The 26917-nt window shown below is 42.9% G+C and overlaps 1 protein-coding gene across 1 annotated transcript; it reads right to left on the minus strand.

Annotated features, from left to right (window-relative positions):
• Positions 1-4493: 4493 nt before the first annotated feature.
• Positions 4494-5429, minus strand: LOC146854070 (olfactory receptor 11L1-like). Its single transcript, XM_085650986.1, has one exon. The coding sequence runs from the start codon at positions 5427-5429 to the stop codon at positions 4494-4496; it is 936 nt and encodes a 311-aa protein (XP_085507112.1).
• Positions 5430-26917: the final 21488 nt, after the last annotated feature.

Below are 26917 nucleotides of genomic sequence, written 5' to 3' on the forward strand. Positions count from 1 at the left end.
GTGCCTCTTCCTAGAATGTGCAGATACCCTAAAGGTAAGTAGCCCATTTACTACTACCTGTCTCCTCTTGTAATGCCTCTAAAAGTAGTATTTAGGTGGCACCACAACACCTGAAAATGTAGATTTGATGGTCAAGAAGAAGTCCAGGGAAAAGAAGACCCGAGAATTCTGGTTTGTCGACTTGTTTCTCCCCGGCTATTCTGAAGAAGCACCCACAAAACACATGGTACACCAGCTCTGGAGGGTCAGATCTGCCTCCTCATCAGGTTTGGAGGCACCAAGACCTATTGGAGCCTCACTGTACCATTGTCTGGGGTACTGAACCTCCATCTTCAAAACCCAACAAGAAAAGTTCACTTTGAACATCAGAAGCAAGCACCCATTGAGGACATCAAGACACCCAAGACCTACTTTCTGAGTGGCCTAGCTGTCCTGAGATTGCCTCTTCAATTTGCCTGTCGGGGACCTCAAGACGCACGATTCTAAGCTGACGTGACTGGTCCGCACCCAGACACACCAACCTCAGTAACAATGAACCAGCTGGGCTCCCATTGTCCCCGGGCCCTAGCAACCTTTTTCCTCGAAGGAGACCCCTCGTATTTACCTTCAATGTCTCCCTGTGCAGTGTATTTCCAAGTAATCGTACCACACGAGCTACCATCACCATCAGCACTCTGCTCTTGGCTGATCCAGGATGCTTCTGAACTTCTGGTGTTGGCAAATTGGACCTGGACCGAATATCGACCTTCAATGAGAAGGTGAACTTCGTGAAAGTATTACCTGATTTTTTTATGCATTTTTACACTTTTTCCCATTTACTTCATTGGTGCATAATTGTGCACAAATGTGCTATATTTTCTGTGAAAAATCATAACTTCTAGAGTACTTTCTATAGATCAAACATAAAAATCGATACTAGTTTTATAAATTAGTCTTGGATTTATTCTTGCGTGTATGTCTCATTTATTGCCTCTGTGATTACAACAAATGCTTAGCACTACCCTCTGACAAGCCTAAATGCTCGCCCACGCTACTACAAAAAGAGCATTAGAATTATGTGCTTTCACCTCTGTATACCAATCAGGGATCTACTGGACTGTCTGCACAATATACTACATTTTAGTACACTGTATAGCGAGCCAGTTTCCTTAAATATTCATTACAAATGATAAGTTTGTATGTGAATAATGGTCATGAAATGTAAATATTAGTAAGTAAAATTAGGACTGGTTCATTATGTACAAATATTAGCTCAGTAATATAGAAATCATACACACATTTATATGTTAAACATATTTCAAACTCTATATTTGTCCTGAAGTTTTAAATGATTGCAAGAGGTGAGCAATGACGGGAAGTATAGCACATAAAAGGAACGAGATTTGAATATGAGATACAGCAAAACCTGACATGGATATATTCAAAAACATATACTAAGGGCCTAATTTGGAGATTGTTGGACAGATTACAGTCTCAAAAAGGTGAAAGATATTACATCTGCCTTATTGCAAGTCCATTATTTCCTATGGTACTCATAACACATAACTCAGGGCCCGATTTCGAGTCTGGCGGTCTTTGACCGCAAGACTCGCCATGGCGATCCTGTGTATGCTCAATTTTGAGGCGGCTTTTTGGATCGTCCAGCGATGTGCCAGCTGCACCAGAGATCCACCATTCCCTAGCAGTGACGCAGTGCACGTGACTATTTAATATGCAAGACTGGACAGCCGCGGTCCACTATTATGAGATTTCTCTCCAGCCTTTTTATGGCGGGCTCCCTGCAGGCTGACTGGCAGAGGGGAAACAAAGGGGGCCAAACAGGACACCCATGGCTCCACCGCCACAGGGATGCATTCAGTGGAGCACAACATAAGACCCCCTGTTTGCATGCACCCCAAGTTACAGAGCTGCATGGACTTCACAGTCTATGCCTATCTGGAACTTCTTTTGAGTTCCTATTGCAGTGCCTGTTTTCAGGGCACCGCCATGGGGACGTCAAAAGAAAAGTCAGGAAAAGACAGCTTTGGCAGTGCTGAGCTGGCACAGAGCCGGTGCAGCTTGGCCAAAGTCGTAATTGGCCCCTTAGTCCCATAACTTTTATTAATGTCCCGAAGTTCTATGTTTATTAGTCTTGCTTTTTTTCTAAGTTTACCTAATTATTCCCAATCAGTAAAGTGAATTTAGGTACCCATTGCACGTGTTTATAGAACACGTCTTTTGATTTGTGTGTTCCACAGCCAAAACTGACAATTTTGCCATGTCATTTAATGAGAGCTTAACAGGAAAATGACATACATTTTCAATTTTTTCAGATATGTGTTTCATGATGCCCATTAGATCGATTTAGCGTATAGAGATGTAGCACATTAATTCAACACTGGAACTTCATTGCATTTGGTAAATATTTTGTTAATTTTATTTTATAGTTAATAGCCCTAAAGAAACATATTTAAAATCACTAAGCCTTGCACTGCCTAAAAGCAGACGTGCACAACTGGCCCTTTCCAACTTATTTCTTCTGTTGAGTTTCTTGTGCATCAAATATGAATGCAAATAGATAGCAATCAAGTTTATACTCAACTTGATTTTTTCCTGAATATTTAAAAGTAATGAATATCATTGGGTTGCAGAAATAATATATGTATTTATTTTTGGTAATGCAGTTCTGTTTGTTCATCTCCTGAAGGATATTTTCTTTGCTAGTAACATACTCTTCTCTACTTTGTAAAATGGACTGGATGCACCAGAAAAGTAAATTCATTAAGTTGAAATCAAAAACGTTGTTAAGACACTCTGTCCTAATCAACACTATGAGCTGACTGTATTTAAAAATCACATAAGATGATAGAAGGAAGCAATTTAAGTTTCATCCTGTGACTTCACTCAGTTCAATCACTTATTTACAAAATATTCAATTGTATCCCTTCAGCCCAACAAGTGTTGCAATTGCATATCCCCTTTTCAAATACAGATTTTTACCGAACTTAAGACATTGAAGCACACATTAAAATCAACTATTTGTATCATTATTTGTGCCCCCAATCAACAGAGATGCTGGCAGACTATTGGTCGGTTAAGGAATGTCAGTTTTGGCTCAGCCCAAAGACTCCTCACTCACTGTAAATGACTAGTGTCTTATATTGAAAAAAAACACACACAATGATGTTCTTGAATTACACCCATTTCACCATTTTGGGATATTTGGTTTATGGAAAGACTGATTGCTTTTTCATATGCAATGAACTTGACAACGATTTTAATTCTTAACAAACCCTAGATATTTGTGCATAAATAGTAGTTGTTCACGGTGTTGTTTCTTGTGGTGTTCTTAGCCTATTAATGAACCTGATCCACCCTTCTTTCTAGCAATTTGATTGTTCTCCCTGTTATTCCTTTGCATAGTTTTTAGCTTCCATAACTTTCCAAGAGAACCGATATTGCAAAACATTTGTCTGGTTCTGGAATAATGATGATCATCTCATTAACAAAAAGGGAACTGGACATTTTCCCCCTTTACTGATACCTCTTGTGATCAGGTCCTCTTTAATGCCAATTGCAAGCAGTTGGAGAGCAATATGGCAAAGGGACACCGTCTTCTGATGCATTTATCGAACTCCAAAAGATCAAGTATTATGCCAGTAGTGGTTGTTCTGGAACAGAACCTGTTGTACATTGCAACAAAGTCTATGCAGAATGTATCACATTAACTCACAGTACTACAAATATGTGAGCCAGTTTACAGTCTTTTTCCAGCATCAAACTGTATCTTCATTGTGAATTGCATTATGTCAAAAATAAATCCTTTATCACTTAGTTATTTTGATACATTAAACTGTATTTTATTTTTTAAATCCCATAAATACTTTTGTCTCAGTTTTTAATTCCTTTTCTGATGTGCTCACTCAACTTATGATATATTGACGCAATACAATTGTTGTTTGATTTGGCTTCCCCGAATGTGTGCTATCGCGTGGCCAACTACATTTTAAAGTGCACCTGGCACAGGAAATCAATTGTTATATGATCCCCTCGTTCCGTTATCCCCGCTCACCCGTTGGCTATGACTATCGGTGATTTACTGTTAAGTTACATTGTTTGTTGTATATTTATTTTGTACTGGCATTTGCACAAACCTTTATTACAAACAAATTGCTGCTAAAATGTATAAACTGAATTAACTCCCCCCTTAACAACTATTATTAAAATGTATTTAATGATTAAATTTAACTCTGCACACCAAGTGATATACTTTATTGATTTAACAATATTGGCATGGATAGTGATGTAATTTTAAATGTTTTTGTATTTAATTTGCATAAAATTTGATTTTTTATTGTTTTGATGTATGTGGCTATATGGTTGTACTTGTACATACCGAATAAAGCATTTTGAATTGAATTGAATTGAATTGACTACTAAAGTGATCCGTAGTGCATCATGTATTTGCCTGCTTAGACACTAATACAATGGACATATCAAATGTTATTCTTGAGTCAAGATTTTCTTAGTGCACTCCCCAGAACATCTCGAATAGCCTTGTTCCTAAGAGCATAGATGATAGGATTGAGCAGAGGAGTCGCTGTAGTGTAGAGCAGTGAAGAGACTTTGCCTATGTGTGGAGAGCTTCCTGTGCTTGGCATGGAGTATGTGGTTATCAACGAACCAAAGTAGATGCCAACCACCAGTAGATGGGAGCTGCATGTTGAGAATGCTTTTTCCCTGCCTATGGCGGATGGGATCTTCATTATGGCTGTAATAATGAACGTATATGAAACAATGATCACCGGGAATGGGATGAAAAGTGCAAATACAGAAAGTACAAAGATATCTATTTCAACCACAGAAGTATCTGAACAAGCTGCTTTTATTAATGGCCCCAAGTCACAGAAGAAATGGTCAATCGTGTTGAGCTTTGAGAAATGTAGCTGCTGAATAGGAAAAATAACGAATAATGCAATTATGAAACCACTTAGCCAGGAGCTTCCCGCAAGCTGCTGGCAAAGCTGTTGGTCCATGACCGTAGTGTAGTGTAAAGGAAAACATATGGCTAAGTATCTGTCATAAGCCATTGCCATTAAGAGGCAGCACTCAGTCGCTATTAGGAATCCAGCAAAGAAACACTGCATAATGCAACTGGTAAAGGAAATTGTCTTGCCCTCAGGTAACAATCCACCAAGAATTGTAGGCATGAATGTTATGATGTAACAGATTTCTAGGAAGGACAAATTGCCCAAGAAAAAGTACATGGGTGAATGCAGGCGCCTGTGAATGGAAACAGTGATCACAATCATTGAGTTTCCTGCTATTGAGAAGAGGTAAATATTGGAAAATATCAGCAAAAGGAGAGGATCCAGAGCTCGAGGGGTCAGAAATCCCAGGATCATAAATTGCATAACAGTGCTGTTTTCTGAGCAATTCTTCAGCGCCATTTACTTTACCTGTGGCTCCAAAAAAAAAGGTAAAACTGATTCAAGCAATTCATTCAGAGTTATTTGAACTGGGACAACTTGATGTTTAGCATTTGAACCAATGCTATAAGCCAAATATAGGTACCATTTAATTTAGCTAAACACTCATTTTTATGTTCATTTCGGAATAATTAGATGGGGTAAGAATGTAGAATTATATGAATAGGTCAAAGAAGAAAAACCACAAACTATATTGAGGCAAAAAGTTACATCTTGTAGTCTGAAACTGTTCACATTTGGTGGTAGAAGATTTCTCTTTCAAGCAACATGCATGGCTTGTAACAGACTTCGTTGACAAACTCATTTCAATCTTTTTTCTGGACCACCTTCAGTCTTGTCTTCGATTCAGGGTTGATTGTGAAACTGTGGTTAATGAGAATAATTCAGAACAAATTATATTATATGGAACAAATAAGAGTGTATTTCAGGAGCATCATTTTGATTCGAGTGAGGATAGGCAATATAGACAAAAGCATTTAATTGAATACTATTTGTAGCTGTTTAATTTAATTATTAAATCATCAAATGCAGTACATATATTTTCTGAATAATACAAGAAAACGTCCTGTTTTAGCTAAAAACATGGTTACCGTGGTTCTTAGATGGATACCTAAGATAAAAGAATGAACCCCACAATTACAAGCTGAACCACTCAATATTGTTGTTTGCCTGCTTCTATGACAGGAATATGCAAGATAAACTTACAGCACTATCCACAATCTGCTTGCACTTTGGAAAGAGTGGCTTACTCCTAGGAATTTAGGAGTAAATCCGGAGAAAGGTAATTGCTAACTGGGAGTAATGTATGCCAGCCCTGATCCATAGTGCAAAATGAACCACCAGGCACATTGGAAAAATGTAACTTTCCAACAGTAAATTGGCTTTTAAATGCAGTCTCATCCACAATTCCTTTTTGACAAGAATATAAATTGTATTGTATTGTATTGTAAGCGGTTTTCTATAGCGCGTAGTTACCCTCGGGCATCCCAGCGCTTGCTGATTAACTTGAACAACATATGTATAGAATGACAGCGGCAAACAACCCAAAATAGATGCTGTAAAGCAGCACATTTTTAAAACGTGTTCATGAATGGATTTACTATAGAATATCCAGGCTCGGAATATCGAGATACAATAATAGTGTTGACAGAATATCAAGGGACAACATACCAAAAGGTAAGTGCCTATAGAAGAAGTATAGATAGCACCACATCTATGCGCATTGAAAATAGAAATATATTGTGTGGGTGGTGTATATATGAGAATTTGGAAATAGAAAACCTATACTTACCTATAATTACCTTTCACTGTCTTGACCTTCGCTATTGTGTCCCAGAGATTTGGTGCCATTAAGGGTTCTTTCTCAAAATTTCAGTGGCACACCTCATAAAATCATGAGCAATGCAAATTGCCTACCCTTGTTGGCCTCTTGTTTTCATTTATCTGTACTCCTAATCTAATGATTCACTAAAAAGGGGGCATGGTCAAGATGGCGACCGGCGCATATGCAGCCTGAGGAGCTCCACAGTCTGCCTGTTCAATAATCCTCTAATCCCTCTTATGGCCCGGTCGCCAAACGCTGTGTGAGCGCCCCAGCCCGGAGGCAAAAAGGAAGAACTGAGCCTGGGAGGAAAAAATCTGTGAAAAGCACTAAAACATGGAGGCATTTAAGAGCTGTAGAGGTGGCACGGTGGAGCTGGTTGTTGCAGGAGCGGGAGACATGGACAGACGTGCTGACTCTTGAGAGCTGCGGGTGGCGGGCAGACCCTTCCAGAGATGAAATTGTGAGGGCAACCCTCTCGCCTTACTGCAAATATAAATCCAGGGCAACGCTGAAGCCTAGGACTTCAGTGGCAAGGAGGCCCAGATCGAGGATGCGGTGATGGGGCCTTGGCGTGTGGTGGCCTCTGACGCAGCCAGCGAATGCAGATCGTGAGGGCCGCATCTACGCTGCCAAAACTACATGCGACCTCGGCAACAAATGTAAGCACACAGGGGCCCTGATAGCACCAGTCGGTACAGTGGTAGGGCAATGGGGACAGGAGGTGAGCCTGATTACCAGCCCTACACTTCGTCAACGGTGCAGCAGGTGCAGCAGGAGATGGAGGTGCTATACCAGTTCGTGGCTGGTGGGGCTCTTGACCCCCCCCTCTCTCTTGCTGGGCTGACTGTGGATCCCCGGGAGGCACACAGGGGATAGGAGATAACTGAGCTGCACCATTGAGACGAGGCCGTGCCGCTTCAACTCTGTGCCGACTGGAGGGGCAGAGTTGCAGCGGGCTGACGGCTGTACGCCCGGTGCGGCCCCCCTCTCCCCAGAGATACGTAAGGGCCCTGTAAGCAGAGCTGCCCACACAGAGGATAGTCGAGTGAGGGGTGACCCAAGATGTCATGAAGCACACTGCGTGAGGCTGATGGGACGGTTCCTATATCGGAAGCAGAGAGGAGCAACAGTATGCAAATATTGCTATCGGGGTGGGAGGTGATCTCTCATGCTTCCTAACTCCAGCACTTCAACCCTCAGATAATGTGGGTGCCTTAAACATTGTATAAGGGCTGCAGCATCCACTTGGACCCTCGGCTGGACTTCCGGGGCAATTATTGTCTCCTCTGAGGCACACATCATATAGTCTGAGCAACTCACTCAGCCCAAAACCGCCGGTGAGCAATCGGGCGCTCCTAGGGACAGAGGGCCTTATACCACTAACACAAGGGGGCCACTACAAACTCAGATGTTGCATACATGCTTAACCGTTCCCTATCGGACCATGCCTCAGTGATGTTAGGATGGGGAACGGATCATAGCAGGTCGAGACTACCTCTATGGCGTCTGCGACCGGAGGCCCTCCAAGATAAGTTGTTCAGAGAGGAGCTTAGGGAACCCTTCACGGGATTCTTCAACATGAACTGGTCTACCACCACCAGTAGGGGAGTATAATGTGATGCTTTTAAAGTAGTGACCTGAGGAGAATACCAGTCAAAAGTTGGGGGAATGAGGAAGCGGTTGGAGCGGGAACTAGTTGATGCTGAGGCAAAGCTGACTAGACTGCAACACAAATATGCAACATAGAGAATCCCTTTTACAAGCACAGCACCATGTTAGCAAGATCTGGGACAGGTTGGATTGCTTTACCAGATGAGAATAACGCGAATTGTTGCACAGAGAATACAAAAAATCGGGAAGGCAATTGGCATGGCTGCTGAAACGTGAGCTTCCTCCCCCTCTTATATTGATGCTTACATGCCTTGATGGGACTGTGGCCGCCACACAGATGGGGATTAACTCACTAATGCATGACCACTTGGCTACAATATATTGAGAAAACCCTGTGGTCATGTTGACAGTTAATCTGGGCATCTTGAATGACATACCTATCCTCCAACTTACAGAGGAGCAGGTGCCCAGACAGCCACCTGGTGTAATTTTATCAGATGTACACAGACCTGATACTCCTCAGACTGCTAGAAACAATACAGGAGGCCAAGAATATAGGAGCCCTGCCACAATCTACGAGAGAGGCACAGATTGTCATGGTCCCAAAGCAGGGAAGGGATGTGCGGGACCCAGGCTCATACAGACCCCTATCAATGCTAGACGTTGAAGCAAAAATACTAGCCAAGATACTGATGACATGATTTTTTTTTCTTTTAATTTTTTTTTTGTCCTCATTTACCACCAATCTCCCTTTGAATGCACACTCAAGCAGTCCATGCCCACACTCAGCAAGCTGAGAGGCGTAGGCGGTTAAGGATTGAGATCGCCCACCTACCGGCACTAAGACTTGCTAATGTGTACACTAAGGCACCCACTGAGATAACTCTATTTTTGCGAGCTTCTAGAGCTCGATGGCCTTTGTCTTATGACCTCCCCCCCATATTGGGGGGGGTTCCCGACCTGGTGCTTAGAGTATTCAAGCAGCATTAATCATAGGACCAAGAAAAATAATCAACAAAAAAACACCCCAACCCCTCAACTCCGGGTCCCATATTTTTCCAGTATATTCCAGAATGTTCTCTTCTTTTTGCTGCCTGTTCTCATTAGATCCAACTTGGAAGTCGCAAGAACAGAAGATTGGCAGTCAAAAAAGGAAGGAGGGGTGGGATCTGTTCATTTTATGCATATTTGTCTCCTAGCCAGGAGCACAGCATAAAAAAGTAGTGATCTTGCAGGACCTCTAACATTATCCTGAAGTCCGAAAAAAATCCATAGTGACCGGGGTTCCTATTGTATCCGACAATAATTTGCCAACACTGTCCCAGAAGGAGATCAGCGCTGGACACTCTTTAAACATATGGGTGTCGGAAGCCGAGGCCAAACCACATTTCTTACAGCATACAGGGCTGGTGACATGATTAAGCAGAGTGGTGGCCCATCTGGTGTATGAAGACCAATGTGGGTTTATGCCAGGGAGAGGAACACACATGAACCTTCATTGTCTCTCACATGTGCTCTGTCCGGTGGCAGGCAGGGTCATCCGGGTGGCAGGAGTCGCCCAAGACATCGATAAAGCATTTGACATCTTAAGATGGGAGAAACTCTGGGAGGTCCTCTGGAGAATGGGACTGGGCGATGGCTTTATAGCTTGAATCCAGCTCCTATTCCACCAACCAAGAGCTCATGTGCGCACCAGTGGTCAGATATCGGAGAGTCTAACTATTTAGAGAGGCACACAACAGGGATGTCCGCTCTCCCTGCTCCTATCCGCCCTAGTGATGGAACCACTAGCAATTCAGTTACGGCGCTATATGGATCAGTGGGGCATCACCATCGACGGCGGTACACATGTAGTATAACTTTATTATTATTATTATTATTTGGAGTTTTATATAGCGCATAGTTACCCTAGGGCATCCCAGCGCTTGTCCAGGGCGACAACCATTAGCAAAAGACAGGTTCAGCAGCGTCCGGCAGGAAAGAGATGGGTTTTAAGAAGTTTACGAAACCGAAAAGTACAAGTCTCTGAGCGCAAACTCAGAGGAAGCGCGTTCCACAGGATGGCTATATTGACTGAGAATCTTCGCCCACCAGCACGAGCCCTTTTCACTCTGGGAATTTGGAGCAGATTTTCGATGTGTTACATAGTTTTCAGGTCTTGTTGATGTGGGCTAGAGGGCACAGCAGGGTAAAATTAGACATACTCAAATTGGATTCAGACTCAGGGGGACTGGGACTCCCACATTTCAGATGTTATTACTTTGCAGGATTCTAACAGTGCCAAGATGGCTATGACATTGAAAAAGCATTATTGCATGACTGGGGCAATGGAGTGGATCTGCCTAGATAACTGATGATGGGCTCACAGGTCACCAGAGAATGCCCACACACAATCCGGCAGATGTTTAGGGCCGGGAAACAAGCCATTGCCGGGATTAACCGCAATTCACCATGTATTAACTCACTTCACTACAATGGCTGCAGGGGTTTCACCATAGCCAGTCAGTCATGGATACTGCCAAATGGTATGAAGGGGGATGCACGACAGCTAGGGTTTTATATACGATTGAGACATTCTTGTCCTTTGATGAGGCGAGGGAGTAGTTCCAGATCCCGGAAGGCCACTTCCTACAATATGCACAAATCTCACACATGGCCCACGAGCTATGGTCCACATTTCCAAATGAGCCAGCAGAGTCCCACATGCTAGCGCTACTACTCAACCCGGTGTCCACTAGAGGGCTAATTTCGCACATCTATAAAGTGCTAAAAGAGGTCCGCGTAGTTGAAACCTCTATAACAAAAGATAGATAGACCACAGATCTTCCAGTCCAACTTACTGAGGGAGAGTGGAAAAAGTGTTTGCCCAGGTGCAAGAGGTAGCCAGCAAAGCTAGGATCAAACTCACATAATTCTACTACTTACATCACACCTACCTCACACTCCAGTACCTGGCTTATTTCATCCTGGGGCGCCCATCACCCAGCCACCAATGCAGTACAGACCCTGCAACATTTATACATATGACATGATCCTGTGCCCGCCTGCAACAATACTGGCAACAAGTACTTGATGTGCTCTGCTCAGCCACAGCAGTTCGAATAGAAGCATCAATTAAGCATTGCACTGAGCACGGATAAGAGACACATTTCCTCTCCTTGGTCTAGTCTAAGCTACATGGTGCATTGTCATTCCTTGGACACACATTCTCCTCCCAACAGTAGATAGATGGAGGGCGAACATGGGAAAGTGAGGGATGGCTGAGGAGGGCCGCCTATGTCCGGTGCACACAGATGAGAACGCATAATGTGACTTAGAAGATGAGGGGCACATGCTAGAAGCATTGCAGCTACCTGGAGATCATGATGAGAGAGAGGAGGGAATATCACAACTGTCACAGCACACTTCTAATCGACCTAACACAGCAACTAACAATACTCCTGGCTCTCTTGCATAACACTGACCCATATTGGATAGTAGTAATGATTGTCCCTCTGTCTTCTACCAGATTAAGCATCGATGACTGTTTTACAATACCTGCTTTAAGTGATATGTACAAGTTAGGTATGAGATGTGGTTCCGTCACTGGCCGCTGCTAAGATGTATCTATTCTTTTTTTTCTGTTAGTCAGTTTTTGCTGTATTATAACAAATATTGCTGCTCACATTACGCCTGGGCATGACTGATGTCAGAGCACCACATTGCGAACATATGCCGATAAGTGTAGAGCGCGTAAGCTCAGATAGACCGCTGTGATGTAACTTGAGGAACAGCTCTATGGGCAGACTGTAACATTCTTCTGATGACTTTGTCCAGTGATGGTTATGCAGTGTTGCATTAAAAATAAGTTTTAAAAACAATATTCTGAAAAGGTATGGGCCTTAATTTAGATTTTGGTGACAACTTTTCTTTTCTTGATTTGTGGCAGGTCAATGCTTCCTTCTGTCCCCTGTTCAAGGAGCACCTTATATAGTAATTCTTTCTCCCCAGCCACCTTTAGCTAAAAACATGCCCTTGCTGTTTACAACTTCATTTTTCACCATGTGCATACCCTTCACACAAAGGGCCTTATTACGATGAGACTCAGACAAGCTTCCTAAGTCTCATCGCAGGTTTCAATTCGATAGCTGCATTACAATGCAGGCGGTCAAAAGTGAAAATGGCCGATCATTCTTGCTGGACTCCAACAGGCCCAAGAAGCCTGTCGGCCAGTCGCTAGCCTTCCCATAATGCCTACGGATGGCATTTCTGCCATAGGGATTGCGATGTCAGTTTCCGACGGGCCTTCTTTGTCTTGCTTTCCAACATGGAAAGCCTGTCAGAAAGCTAATTTGGGGGCCCCTAGCAGGGCCCTTTCACCCTGTGGCATCTGGTTGAGGACCGAAGGGTCACCTATGGTGCCCTCCTGTTAATCCCTGCACTGTGCGGCAGGCACCGTGAGGTGGCAAACACTTGGTGCAAGAATGAACAGATTCTCCCATTTCTATGGGAGCTTATGCTACGGCCGGTTTACAGCTGCAGCACAAGCTCCGATAGAGAAAGGGAAGTATGCGACGCACATGGTGTGGTCACATTGTAACACTGCGGTCGGGACCACCGACTAGAGGCCGGTCAGTCAGTCCCGATTCGGCAGGGTTGTCACGTCCACCCAACATTGTAATTAGGCCCGAAGTCCTTAAGTTTTCCATATCACTGAAAAAGAGGCATTCCGCACATTTAAAATGAAAAAGACTCCAACATTACGCAAGAAAGCTCACTGAATTCTAGCACACTCTTTTGATTCATAATGTTTATTAAGTTTAAAATGTATTTGTTTGAAAATGTAGGGCAACATGAAACTTTGCAATAGAACAAACAAAAACGGAAAGACTCATTGAAGGCCATTAATTCTGCATGGAGTGAGGAGCACTGGAAGCTGACCCTTGTTTCCTTTACCCTTGGCATTCAATCTCATTGATATTCCTCTGAGCCTTGTGGATATCAATTATGTCCTTATTCTCTCTTTTACACAACCACACACCATAAACAAACCGGTAAACTGATGAGCCTGTTAAAATCTCTCGTCCTCTGAAATCCACCTACTAGCTTTGAATGCCTAGATAACTATGTAGCACATTATTCACTTAGAATAGTCCATATCTACCATAGATCAGGGAAATGTAATTAAAGTGAAGCACGTTAAAGTGAAGCAATTTACTGAACCAGCAACTGAACACCAAATTTACCCCCCAAAAAATGTTGATGGGTGCTTTAGATTGCACCTCAGTAAAACTGAGGATAATTCTGTGAATCAACTCTCTGATTAACAAATCGAAAAAAGACCTGATTGAGAATAAAGAGGTCCCTGCTCAATGTGAGTGCCCCATAATAGCGAGCTCCATAACCCTCTAAGAAAACACATTTTGGACAAGCTAAACGAACACAAACACGGATGAAGTTGTACAAATGAAAACTAAACTTCCAATATAAGCATTTACAATGGAATTATGCGTGGCATTATGAATTATGCGTGGCATTATGAAAGACTTTGCCCAGTGGAGAAAGAGAAAAAAATACATTGAGATAGTCTGACAATTAGCACTTGAATGAACTGACCGAATTCATAAAAGTTCTTAGAGCACCAGAAGTGGCTTGGTGACACTGGCTTTCTGTTTCTACTTTAGGACATCTCAGAAAGGTGACAGAAACCTACAAAACACATATTTTTAAGCAGCGTCTTCTATCATTAGAACTTAGATCGAATGTGCAAAAAAGTCCCCGAACGTAAATCAGTTAACCATCTCCAACTTTCAAAGTTTAATGTATTGGCAACTAACAAACTGGTCAAATAGGCCCAGATAATGACCCATCTTCTCTTGACAAGGAACTTGCCACCAGCCACCGTACACTAATTTCAAGGCAGGCTAGTAATCTGATTTAGTGGCAACTAAATGATATTATCCAACCACCAGAAACATGCATGGCCTGGTTGACCACATCATCCTTCTAGAAGCATTGTACAATGCCCCAATGTTCTGTCCTCTCACCCACCCATTTTGGTCTTAATGTAGAGTGGACCAGAGCACCTATCCATAATGTAGGGCTCTCCTGCCATGAAGATATTTCTCATCACACCTATTCAAAATGAGCTTATAATCATTAATATGTTTTAACAATTTCAGGCTAACCCTGGATAAAATAACATTTCTGATCACCACCACAACTCTAGGTACCTATAAAATCAAGCCTTGACTTTATATGTATGCCTGATTACATTCATTCAGTCTTTGAATGCGCTAAAACCAGAGGGCCAGATTTATTATTCTTTCTTGCAGCCCTGTGTGAAAGGAAAAGTGCCAGAATGGGCCATGTTTTCCATTATACAAGGCATTTGGCTGCCTAGTACCATTGTATGCACCCTTGCATAATGGTGCAAGGCTATCTGTGTTGGAGGCTGGATTATTGTTGTGCAGGAAGGAGCACCTCTCGGTGCAAAAACAATCCTAAGAGTCATTTTCCTCTTTCAATGTGTGCTGCAGAATGCAGCACACATAGAAAGAGGGAAAGACGAGGAGAAATTAAGATATTTCCCCTTGTTACGCCTCACTTGGAGTGGTGTAGCATTTTGACGCATTACCAGGTATACCAATAATGGCAAATATAGAAATGCACTAAAATCCATGGATGTAGGCATGTAAAAAAGAAAAACACACTACAGCCTTGGAATGCCTCCCTGAAGCAGATTAACGCAAGGCAGCGATTTATCAAGCCATGCAGGGCCACAAGGGGAGACCTTGCGTGTCTTGATAAATCTCACTTAGGTGTTCCATTGCCCTTTCGACCCCCTTGCATGGTGCAAGGGTAACACAAAACCTTCATAAATCTAGTCTCAGTATTTATTTTGGACAACCGAAATTGTGGTTCAGAACTCTGACAAATCTATACAATTTCTCCAACTCCTAATTCAATTGTGGTTAGTGTTTCTAAATAAATATGACTCAGACATCAATTTGTGGCATTATTTAATCTAAAAAAAGAATGGATTGAAAGAGAAGGTTAATATAATTCATTTATAAAAAATCCTCTGTCACAGTGAAGTGAAAGAAATTATCTAAGAAAACTGAAATTAATGTAGGATGGCACATAGTGTGGTTTTTCTTTCACTTGGGGGCTGATATAGAGATCAGAATATGGGTTCTCTGTCACAAATGTGACGGATATTCTGTCCTCTGTATTAAAAGTGCCATTAGATTTAATGCTTGTAAGAAGGTGTACGGGATATTCTACAGTGGATACCCATGCTTGTGGCGGTGTAACCCTTCTGCTTACCAGCCCCATAGCTGTAAAATATAAAAGCCAAAGCAAAGTTGTATTTAGCCTGGTCTTTGAAGTTGATATTTGGTATATATAAGGAGCTGGGATTTGCACTATAATAGGAGTCAAAGTGGTTGTGTGACGTGGTTAAGGGCCTTATTACGAGTACGGCGGTTCTAGGGCTGCCATTCCCGTGGCAGCAATCCGATGGCTGCAATCTAGGTGGTCTGACTGCCCTATTAAAAGTTTGGCGGTTGGACTGCCACCAGCCCTTAACAACACCACCGACACTGCCAGGAACTTGAATCCCGATGGTGCAGTGCAGGTGAAGGAGGCTATGAATTGCAGTGGTGACTGCTTCTCTTTGCCATAGCCTTTTAATGGTGGGAACCCCACCATGAAAAGATGTCAGAAAGGGAAGGAAGAGACCCGAAACAGGGCCACCTGGTGATTTTACCCATGGGGGTAGTGTATGGGGGCACATGTTTCCCTCTCCATGCACTGTCATGTATGCACTTTGTGCTATGTATTACAAGGTACATGGTACACAGTGCATGGACGTGCAGACATTGCTTCACCACGGCAGCATCTTCAGTGGCCCTTCGCTATGGCTGAGCCATGCCACCAGCCTGGTGGTCCACTCATAATAGGGCAGTCTGAACACCGTAGGCTATGTGGTGTTCTCCCGACTGCGGCATCAGCGTTCCGGCAGACAGACAGGCCCTACATTTGGGTGGAAACAGGTTAAAGTGAAAAATGGTGGTTGGCAAAATATAAAGAGATTTGTAAAGGATGTTGTTGATTCCCTAAAGATGTGCCAGTGCAATCCTAATGGGTCCTGAAGTTTCAGAGTTGTGTGTGTGATTGTAAGCTTGTGTACAGTGAAAGTCTGTGTCAGTGTGGTTTGAGCTTTTCATATGTGCGTAAGAGTATGTGTGTGTGGAAGGGGATGTTTCATGATGAGTTAAGATGTAAACGGAGAATGTGTATTGCATCGGAAAGGGTTTGTAGGAATTCTCGAATGCGTTATGGATTGTTATCTTGTAATAGTCCTTTTCCATTTTGTTCCGGTGGTAGTTGGATTTTTTTTTTGGAAGGACATCTCTGTGGGGTTTCACTGAATTAACCTGTTGTAGCACATTTACCTTTGTGCCATCCTTCAATACTGCCTACCTTCATTCAGAGAAACAACATGAATTGACTTGATAACAGACTTCCCTACTTTATGGGATGAGAGCAGCATAATTAATGATGGCTTGCACTGGTCCTTCAAATGGCTGACAACTGGTTTTCTGCATGTACTCCTTCTGGGTGCACAGAGGCTGGCTGGTGCTCAGAGGCAGTATGTTGTGAGTCATTGGACTGGTTACCCAGCTCCTGAAGGTCAGAGACAGACTACCAACACCTGCAGTTGAGTGGCATAGGGCATGCATCCTTGCAGCTCTACAGCCTGGTATTGATTGTGGATGCAGTACCCGCTGGGAAAGATCTTGAGCTGGGAAATAGGAAGGGATCCCAGAGGATGTCATTTTCTGCACACTGGTAAGGCCAGCACCATGAACGGCCACTAGTTCAGTAGCCACAGGCAGTTTAGTGGCTCCACTGAAATTCTGAACCAAATCGGCTATGTGCCACCACCCTCTTATAAACTAATGTCACTTTATTTACAATGCATATCTCCCTTGATCAATAGACAACTCGAGAATAGACTTCACGCTCCATAGTTAATGTCTTTTCTACAAAAGAATCTGTAAAAACAAATATATTCTATGAGGAAGGATGACTAGATTGCTCTCAGAATGGATACTGTGACACTTGAGGCCAGTACATCAGCAGCGAGCAGCACCTGCCCTAGCCAGAGGTTCTGGTTTGGGACAATGGTCCACTTGGAGACCAGGGAGCCTGGAGGATGTTGTTCTGCTGAAATGGGCTGCAAGTGTTGCGGTGTCACTTACTGGGGGCTTTCACACATTATTTCCCAGCTCTGTCCCAGCATGGTCACTGTGGCACGTGCTCATCATAATGCCAGTCTTGGCTCCCTATCTTCAGTGTATGTGTGACAGTAGCCATGTGGCTCTTAAGGTGCCTGTGGGAGGACACTGGCTGAAATTCAATCATAAGTGCTGGAAGTAAATATTAAAATTGTAACTTACTGTCCCTCCTTCCATGTCCATTCATCAGTCATGGAGTGGACCAATTCTAATCGTTAGAAAATGGTCCAGCAAAATCAGGCCAAAATGAATGGCTGAATCTCAGGATCAGCCATGTATCGAGGTGTATGTGAGGGCTAGCTATTAGCGCCTTGACACCTTAGAGAATTTGTGTGCTCTCATAAGTCAGTTTTATTCATTCATTGATTCATTCACTGCAAGGCATTCTGAATTCCTCCTACTGCAAAGGCTTAGGCTGGTCACAGTGTAATGAAAGCATTGCGAGGCTACCAACCTCTTTTGAGCATCAGGCAATATTGTATCAGATTGTACACGCTTGTATTTTTTACATGTGGTATAAACCAGTTGTTATTATTATTCTATTTAATCGTTTTTAATTTACTGACTTAAGAAGAATGAAAGGCTGAGTCAAGATTGCCGGGAAGAAAACTTATGAGCTACAGTTCAAGTGTTACAATAACAACCACCCAACTCACTGGACCAGCCTATCTGCTGAAATGTTCAAACCTGTGTATTGTAAAATCGGTGTGAACTTAATTATCTAAATTGAAAGGAAAATGTACTGCATTACATTTGCTGATCAATCCACAGGGGATAATGCAGTTTACTCATTGACATCCAAATTATGGTATCTATATGATACATATATAATTATCCATCATATCAAAGACCATTCGTTACTACAAAGAAATGATCATCGATAAGGGAACATGCAACAATAATTAACTTTCTAGACTTCTTGGTCCCCTATAGAATTGTGTAAGTGAAACATATAGGCGCTCTGTGGTACCTGATCGAAGGCAAGCAATTCATGTCTCTTTAAAACAGAAGATATCCTGATGCAGCTAATATGATTATTAACATTTGTTCCATGCTTTATTACAAGGCGCTCCAGGCTTTTGGCTTACAGGTGGATCATTTATAGTGAATTTTCCTGGTAATGATCATAATTCTCTTGATAATTCAGATAGTTCCAGCTAAAAAAACACATTCATTTAAAATTACAATGAAGGACAGTCCATGGCCAAGATCAAAAATCATTTTCTAAGGTAGAAAAAAATAATCAGCTACCAATTCGAACCATGCACAATCAGATTTGTGATTACACAATCAGTTGTATCTATATGCAACAATATACAAGAAGTCTCCATTCTTTAAAATATCTCACTACTTACAACAGGTGAACACGAGTGTCTCTCACATGCATACCGGCAACCAGGAGAGGAGGTGCATTTGGAATTGAATATTAAGTTCAGCTTGTGTGACTTCGAGGTGCTGTAGCGTCTTCAGCTTGTGGTGACAACTGTTTTGGCACTGTGGTCTGTTGTAGAATGGAAAGTGTAGTTTTCAATTGTGTGGCATGTTTACCCTTTTTATCCTTGGTCTCTGACAAATGTTGCACCCTGGAGCTCAGAGATGCTGTGAGCTGCTCTAGCACATGTTCCCTTTCTGTTCCATTCCATGAATCTCAGATGAGTTACAGCACAAGCGCAGGACAGCGAATGCGCCCTTCAGTGAATGTTAGCGATTTGCTAATGTGTGACTTCTGCATAAGACGATGGGTCGCAAAGGCAATGGGTTTGTGATCCTTTAAAATGTGCTATTTTTGCATATTTACAATGTCCACGGCAGGGCCAGCTTTAGCACTGGCAGCGCCCTGTGCGACAATGTTTGTTGGCACCCCCCCCAATTACCACAACTACCACGGATTCCCTCTACCACCATTTAACAGTGCTCCTCAATTCTCTATAACCACTCTCTCTCAGACTGATTTAGTTTTAGAGGGCCACTCATACCAGTGTAGGGTGTCAGAGCACTTTAAATCACACACACATTGGCACAGAGACAATCATGTCTGTGTAAATCAGTGTATAGGAAATGTTACATAAGATGACTGCAAGGTGTAGGAGTCACATGCCATCTATGCTGGTAAGCACCATAGTTTAAGAGTCCTTGGTCTGGAAAAGCACAAATACAGAATTTAAAACATATCATAGTTAGGGGTTCGCTTTAATAATAAGGATTGATTTGTACCCAAATGAACCCTTTTTGTAAGTTTAGGATAATGAAGGCAGGGCAAAAAACATATAACTCTAATATATATCTTAGAGTTTGCATGCAGCTCTTTGATGACAGTTAATAGCTCACCATGCTATATTAGGATATTAACTTATAAACTGCAGGTAACTAAAGGATCCATGGGAAAACAAGCAGTAACCCACTGACCTATTTACATATTTGTACTTTGTCATCTGCATGGTACACATTGTTTGCAACAGGCATATTAACCCACTGCACTACCTTACATGAGTTAAAACTTCCACTAGAGAAATCGCCTACCTCTGTTCAGCAGGAACATTAATCACTGGAGTGATCTTGACGTTTTTATCGATGGCAGAAATTTGCTGGAAGCAAGGAAGGTGAAGGCGGCAGCAGGTGCTTTTAAAACAAAAATATACGTACAAACGGGGCGCCCCTACCACAAGTCGGCGCCTGGTGCGGTGGCAACGATCGCACCGCCCTTGAGCCTGCCCTGGTCCATGGAACATGCGTTTAGCTAGTTATGACATTCTCTAAAAGCTGCACATAATTAAGAAAGTGTTGGTTACCTTCTCCTTCTCCACCAGTTAACTGTAAACTCACAAGTACATCATCTGAATCCTCAAAAAACTAAAAGAGCATTCAATGCAAACAGAACGAGGAGTAAAGGGATGCTTTCTTCTGAAAAGAGTAATGCAATGATAATGCAATGTGAGACTTCACATGTTCATTATCTGTGACCAGTACGTTTACAACTTAATAAATAGCTTCAAACTGCCCTTTATAAGCATAGTATCTGGTCCCTGGATAAATATTCAGCAGGGCCTAATTAAAGTGTCTCTGGAACATGGAATAGCAGTTCTTCTAATTTTTCCTTTAGGATCTCTCAATAATTTAAAACAACAAAAAAAGATATAAGACATTTCTTTATTATGCAGAATGTCTTATGATATCAAAATATATTTTAACCTATATGCTTCTTTGACTATAGTGTTTCGTATATACCTATGTGGAATGAATGTGAACTAGGTTCTATGTGTGAAGGATACCATACCAACCTCTTCATTTTGCCAATACGTTGCACATAGTAAACATATCTGCACTGGCATTTACTCAGTGATGCATAGATGGTATAGCCCTAGGCCTATATAGTTTTGGCTTGAATGCTTCACACTCAAATGTAAGATTTTGATGAAGCATTCTGACAGATTGACAGATTAGCATTGAACAAACAGAACTACAAGAACTACATGGCAAAACTTTACTGGAGAAAATGCCCTTTAAATAAGACACATGCAGAATTTGGAGTCGTAAACCTCTAATATGGTAAGCATTGGGATGTTATGCCACATTTTCAAATGCTAACAAAAATATGAGGCATTTGCTGGACCCTGTATTCCTCAGGTCTGATTAATCCTTCAAGCATAGCGAATCAAGGTGTGTGTTACTAGAACTCCACATTCCCCTGGCATATGCTCACATCACCCTCTAATATTTTTTTATTATTTTAATTCAATTTCAGGAAGTTGGGACCATGTTCTTGAGCCAAATAATGGTTGCCACAACATACAGTCCATGCTGTGGCTAACCAATAAAGGCTGGTTAGTTCCATTTAATATGGCAATCTGCACATATTTTGACACATTCTATTCAGAATACCTACGTCTTTTTAAACAAAATAAGAATAGTAAAGAGGTGTTGTAGAGCATGGGTTAACCCTCCTCTGACACAGAAGTTTACAGAAACTATAGAGGCCAACTTGATTGACATAAAGAGGAAATAATCCTTCTGCTTTAAAGAACTCTCACCCACCAGAGGTACCTCATGGTGGCATGCTTCACATTGAATCCTTTCCCATTCCATTGTGGAACGGGCATCCTACAAACTAAGAGATGCATAGGAAAAGGAATAGGGTTGTTAGTGGGGGTAGGGTTGCTCTTTAAAAATACCTTCCTGGTAGCCCCAACACTGCTTGCTTGGTAGATCTAATGTCCAAGATGGAGGAGCAGGAGAATCGCCAATGTAGAAATAATCTTCGCCTCCTTGGAATTCCGGAGGGGAAGGAAGGGGATGACCCCAGGCGCTTTATCGTAAAACTCTTGCAGGAATCCTTCCCTGATCAACCAGGCTGGGACTGGGACCTTGAGGTGCAGAGGGCGCACCGCTTTCCCTTCAATCAAAGACGGCAGCGTGATGGCAGCAACGCAGCCGGTGGACAGCCAAGGGTGTTTCTGGTTTATTTCGGCAACTTTCTGCTGAGGCAGCTAATTTATGACGAGGCTCGCCCAAATTCCAAAAAAGGGGCTAATGGCATAACATTCTTCGCAAAACCCGACTTTTGCCACCAGACAGTAGAGCGGAGATGGCGCCAAAGGCAATTAATTTCTCCATTCCAGCAGCTGGGGGCTGAGGTCTACCTAATGAACCCTGCCAGACTTAAAGTAATTTTCAACAGGGGCACCAAAATCTTTCTGTCTGAGGTTAAGGCTGGTGAATACCTGGACGAAATGAAAACTAAAAAGAGCCTCAGATAAAATGGTCACCATAAAGGGCCCTCTGGTTTTTTTGTTCTTTTTTTGTTCTTTCTACAGTCCTTTTTCACTTCTAAACCTCCTGGGGCTTGGCACTGGGTGCACCAGGACAGCTCTATGCAAAGCACATGGTTGGCCGACCGAGCAGTTTTCACATCAAATGGGGGTTACTAGCTGAACGTAGGATTCATTTGGTTTCTCAGGCATGGTCAGCAGCCGTGACTCATGACTGACTACCATCATTCAGGTTTACCCTGATTGCTCAGAACAGGGGGGTGGGGGAGGAGGGGGGGTGGATGGGCACCCAAACCAACACAAAAGAACCAAGGAAACTTTTTTGTATGCACACACTTACACACTCACTCACCGAGGGCCCGATTCACAGAACTAACTTAAGACAAAATCCTAAACTTACTACCATTTTGGTATTCACAGAAGGCACTTACTCATTTTGGTATTCACAGAAGGCACTTACTCATTTTGGTATTCACAGAAGTTAGGAGTCCTAAATGCCTTCTGTGAATACCGAAAGTCTTAAAATGACGCGGGTCATCGGCTACAGATGCAGGGTTGGATACAGGCGTTCCTGGAAATAAATAGTGGAACTGCCTCAACCATGATTGTTTGGGACACTTTTAAAGCGGGTGTTCGGGGTGAACCTCTGAGGTTTTCAACTAGGAAAAACAGGAAGGAGAAGCTGTTAATTTGTGATCTTCAGGAAAAACTAAAGCAAGCAGAAACAAAACTGGTCCTAATGGTTAACTCTGGACAGGACATTGTGAATGTTCAAAAAGAAGTAATTTTTGCAAAGGCAGAAATTGGGGCAGTATTTGCAGAAAAAACTGCAGCAAAATGGGCGACAATGCGGGAAAAGAACTACAAGTGTAGTGACTGTATTGGACATCACCTTGCCGTCAAAACAAGGCAACAGTTCACTAGCAGCAAAATACACGTAATTAAACTGGCAACAGAGATAGAGACCAACGATCCCAGCACAATACAAAAAGGATTCCAAGAATTCTACACTGCACTATACACAGAAGAGAAAGGCAAGTGAGCCGACTCAGTAGGAAGCAAGATAATTAGCTACCTGAATGAGGTTGACCTAAAACAACTTACCTCTGATAGTAGTGAGTAGCTGGATCTCACCCCTACCTGGGATGATATTTTGGAATCCCTAATCAGTCTACCAGATGGGAAAGCCGCAGGAATGGATGGCATTCCTGTGGAGTTTTATAAAACCTTGGCTCCTCAAATTAAACCCATTTATACTGAACTCAAACTTTAACGGGGTTTCCCCTCCCGCCTCCTGGTCTAACGGCAAAATATCCATATTCCCTAAAAAGGACAAATCGCCATTAGAAATGTGTTCATACAGACCGATCACACTTATTAACTGCGACTCTAAGGTCTTCTCTAAAATAATGGCAATCAGAATATCCTCTGTGGTTGAATCCCTAGTCTCAGAATGGCAATACGGTTTCATCCCAAAGAAAAGCACCACGGAACATGTCAGGCGGGCTATTACCCTGTTTGACGCAGCACAGGTAGCAGGAGACCCGATGTCACTAATACTACTAGATGCCGAAAAAGCTTTTGACCGGGTCTCCTGGCGGTTTATGTGGGGTGTCATGGGTAGGATGGGTTTTGGGCCAAAACTTACACAGGCTGTACGGGCTCTATACCAAAAGCCGACAGCCTGTCTTTCTATCAACGGGCGTCTTACGGAGCAATTCAACATCTCCCGGGGTACTAGGGAGGGTTGTCCTTGCTCCCCCTTGCTATTTGCCCTCTATATAGACCCATTCATCAAGAAAATTGAAAGGAACCCCGCTATCATGGCAATAAGTATGCAGGGTAGCAACACTAAAATAATTAGCTATGCCGATCACCTGGCCATAACTTCCCCTGATCCCAAGAATGCCATTCTGATACTGGAAACGGAGGCACACAAATTTGGGAAAATATCGGGGTATGAATAAAAAGAAAACCCAAATAATAATAAATCAGGAAATCACCTGGACCGACACCCGGGTAGTTCCAAAGGCAAAATACTTGGAGGTCTTCATTATCGCTAACATTGATGACATTGTAACGGAGAACCTATCTCCCCTTGCAGCAGAAACAAAGAAAGCCCTTAAGCAAATTGACAACCTGCACCTGACCCTCGTTGGCAGATGTAATGTAATTAAAATGACCTACTTCCCAAAACTGCTCTATTTCTTCCGTACCATACCACTGGAATTCAGCAAAATCAATCTGCAGAAATTTCAGCAAATATTTACACAGTTTATCTGGGCCTACTCACAACCAAGGCGGGCTCTAAAGCAACTGTCTCTTCCTAGAGAGCAGGACGGCTGGGCCTTCCCCAATATTGTGCTGTACTACTGGGCTTCGGTCCTGCAGTATAGTACAGAATTGTTGAGGGAGCACTCCCCCTTCCGTCCATCTGGGCTCGCCTCGCCATTTCAGATTTTACTGGGTGAAGAGCATTGTGGCTGCCTCTTCCGGCAGATAACCTTTGGATATTAAAAACGTGTGAGATTTAAGACTTTACTGAACTCCTTTAAGGTCTTCCGTAATATCCGCAGAATATTTGGGCTGGGGAGATTTAATTATTATTCTCCTATCACTGCAAATTGTAACCTCCCCACCATCTTTGATATGTCCTATCTTTTAGAATGGCATAAGGCAGGCATCACGAAACTGGGAGACCTAATCACCAGTGAGGGAGTCAAATCCTTTACAGACCTGCAAAATAAACACGGTCTGAAAAGTCAAGATACCTTTAAATACTTTTCCATACGTGATTTCCTCTCCCGAAAGGTTGGGGGCAGCGCAGGGTTTGCTGAAATAGAACTCGTCAATACATTGCGGGACACTGCGACTCCTCGAATAGGTCGTATATACACAATGCACTAAACAGAAAACCTCCAGACGATCTACCGAGAATAGTGGACAAGTGGCACACTAAACTCGCGGCCCCACACAGTTCGTTTTGTAACTCTTTAGAACTTTCTCAAAACATCTTGCTGTCAGCCAAACTGCAAGAACAACACTTCAAAACCATCTTTTTTCTGTACATTACCCCCAGCAAATTTGCCAAATGGGGAGTCGCCAAAGGGACATTGTGTCCCCGGTGTTCGGAGTTTGGTGCCGATTCAGTTCACATGTTTGCAACTTGTCCTAAACTCACTTCAGTCCTCTTTAAGGTACAGGAATTTCTGGGGAAAGTCACCTCTCAGGCCATCACACTAAGCCCCACAGTCATTCTGATGGGGACTCAGCCCAAAACCAATAGGAACAAAGGTGAGGAACTAATTTTTGTTGCTATGGCAGTGCGGAGGATCTGTGTTGCTTCGGTTTGGCTGGATGTTGATCCCCCACCTTTCTCTCAGTGGCTGGCTAGTCTAGTTGCAACTCACCATCAAGAAAAAGCTGTCTATGCCAGAAAAGTTTGTAAAGGGCGAAAGAAGGGTCAGGACGTCTGGGAAGTTCTCAATACTTGGCTGGAGCAGTCGGGCTAACCCGGCCTGCAAATTTTCCCCTGTTCGCTTTCTCTTGGCTTCTAATACTTCTACTTTCCTTCTTTACTTTCTCCACCTCCTAGGGTATCACTTCTGACCTAGTGATCTTGTACTCTACATTTTGTTTCTTTTCTTCTCTTTTCTTTTTCCACAGTGCAATTAATTCCTGGTCTTTCTTTTCCCTTTGTATGTCCTTGAACCGCTAGTCTATTGGTGTGGGGAGTGAGGGGAGGGGGGCTTTGAATGTCATACCTCTGTATTGTTTTGCTCAATTCAAATAAAAAAAAGAATTACATTTTTTTTAAAAAAGAATTATTTCCCATTCCGTTGTGGAACGGGCATTCTACAAACTATGAAATGCATAGGAAAAGGAATAGGGTTGTTAGTGGGGATAGGGTTGCTCAACATTTTAATCTGGGTGTCAGCCAGTATAATTAAAAATGAGAAATGTTATGAAGTCCCAGGTATCTAGTTACCCCTAATTCCTCTTAGGATCAACATGTTTCTGTCACTTATGTTTCCAAATGCTCTACCAGATCAACAGAGGGTAGTCACCAGGAGCATGTCAAAGGACCCAGCCACGAGCAGAAGTAACAATGTAGCCTGATTGGGAACTAACTGAGAGGGGGCAGAGCCTGACCCTTGGGAAAGATGTCAGTTCCAAGATGGAGCTCTCGAGCTGGCAGCGCCCGTCCACTTTCCTGGTTCACAACCCGGGGTTGGATGGGACACCGGAGGTTCGGGAGCATCCCCTGATCTGCTGGTGTACCCGTTGGTGCTGCTTCTTGTTTCCTGGTAGCTTTGAGGCACAGTAGCGCATGCCACTGCATCTTTAGTCTGGACACGGCCTTCTGATCTGGGTCTCAGCAGTGACACTTTCTGCGGCCAGGTGCTGCTCTCGGGGCTGACCTGGGTACCCCTCACATTGGGTCTCTTCCTTCTAGGCTCCCTC

The sequence above is a fragment of the Triturus cristatus genome, chromosome 4_1 (genome assembly GCF_964204655.1).
Source record: "Triturus cristatus chromosome 4_1, aTriCri1.1, whole genome shotgun sequence".
Taxonomy (NCBI): domain Eukaryota; kingdom Metazoa; phylum Chordata; class Amphibia; order Caudata; family Salamandridae; genus Triturus; species Triturus cristatus.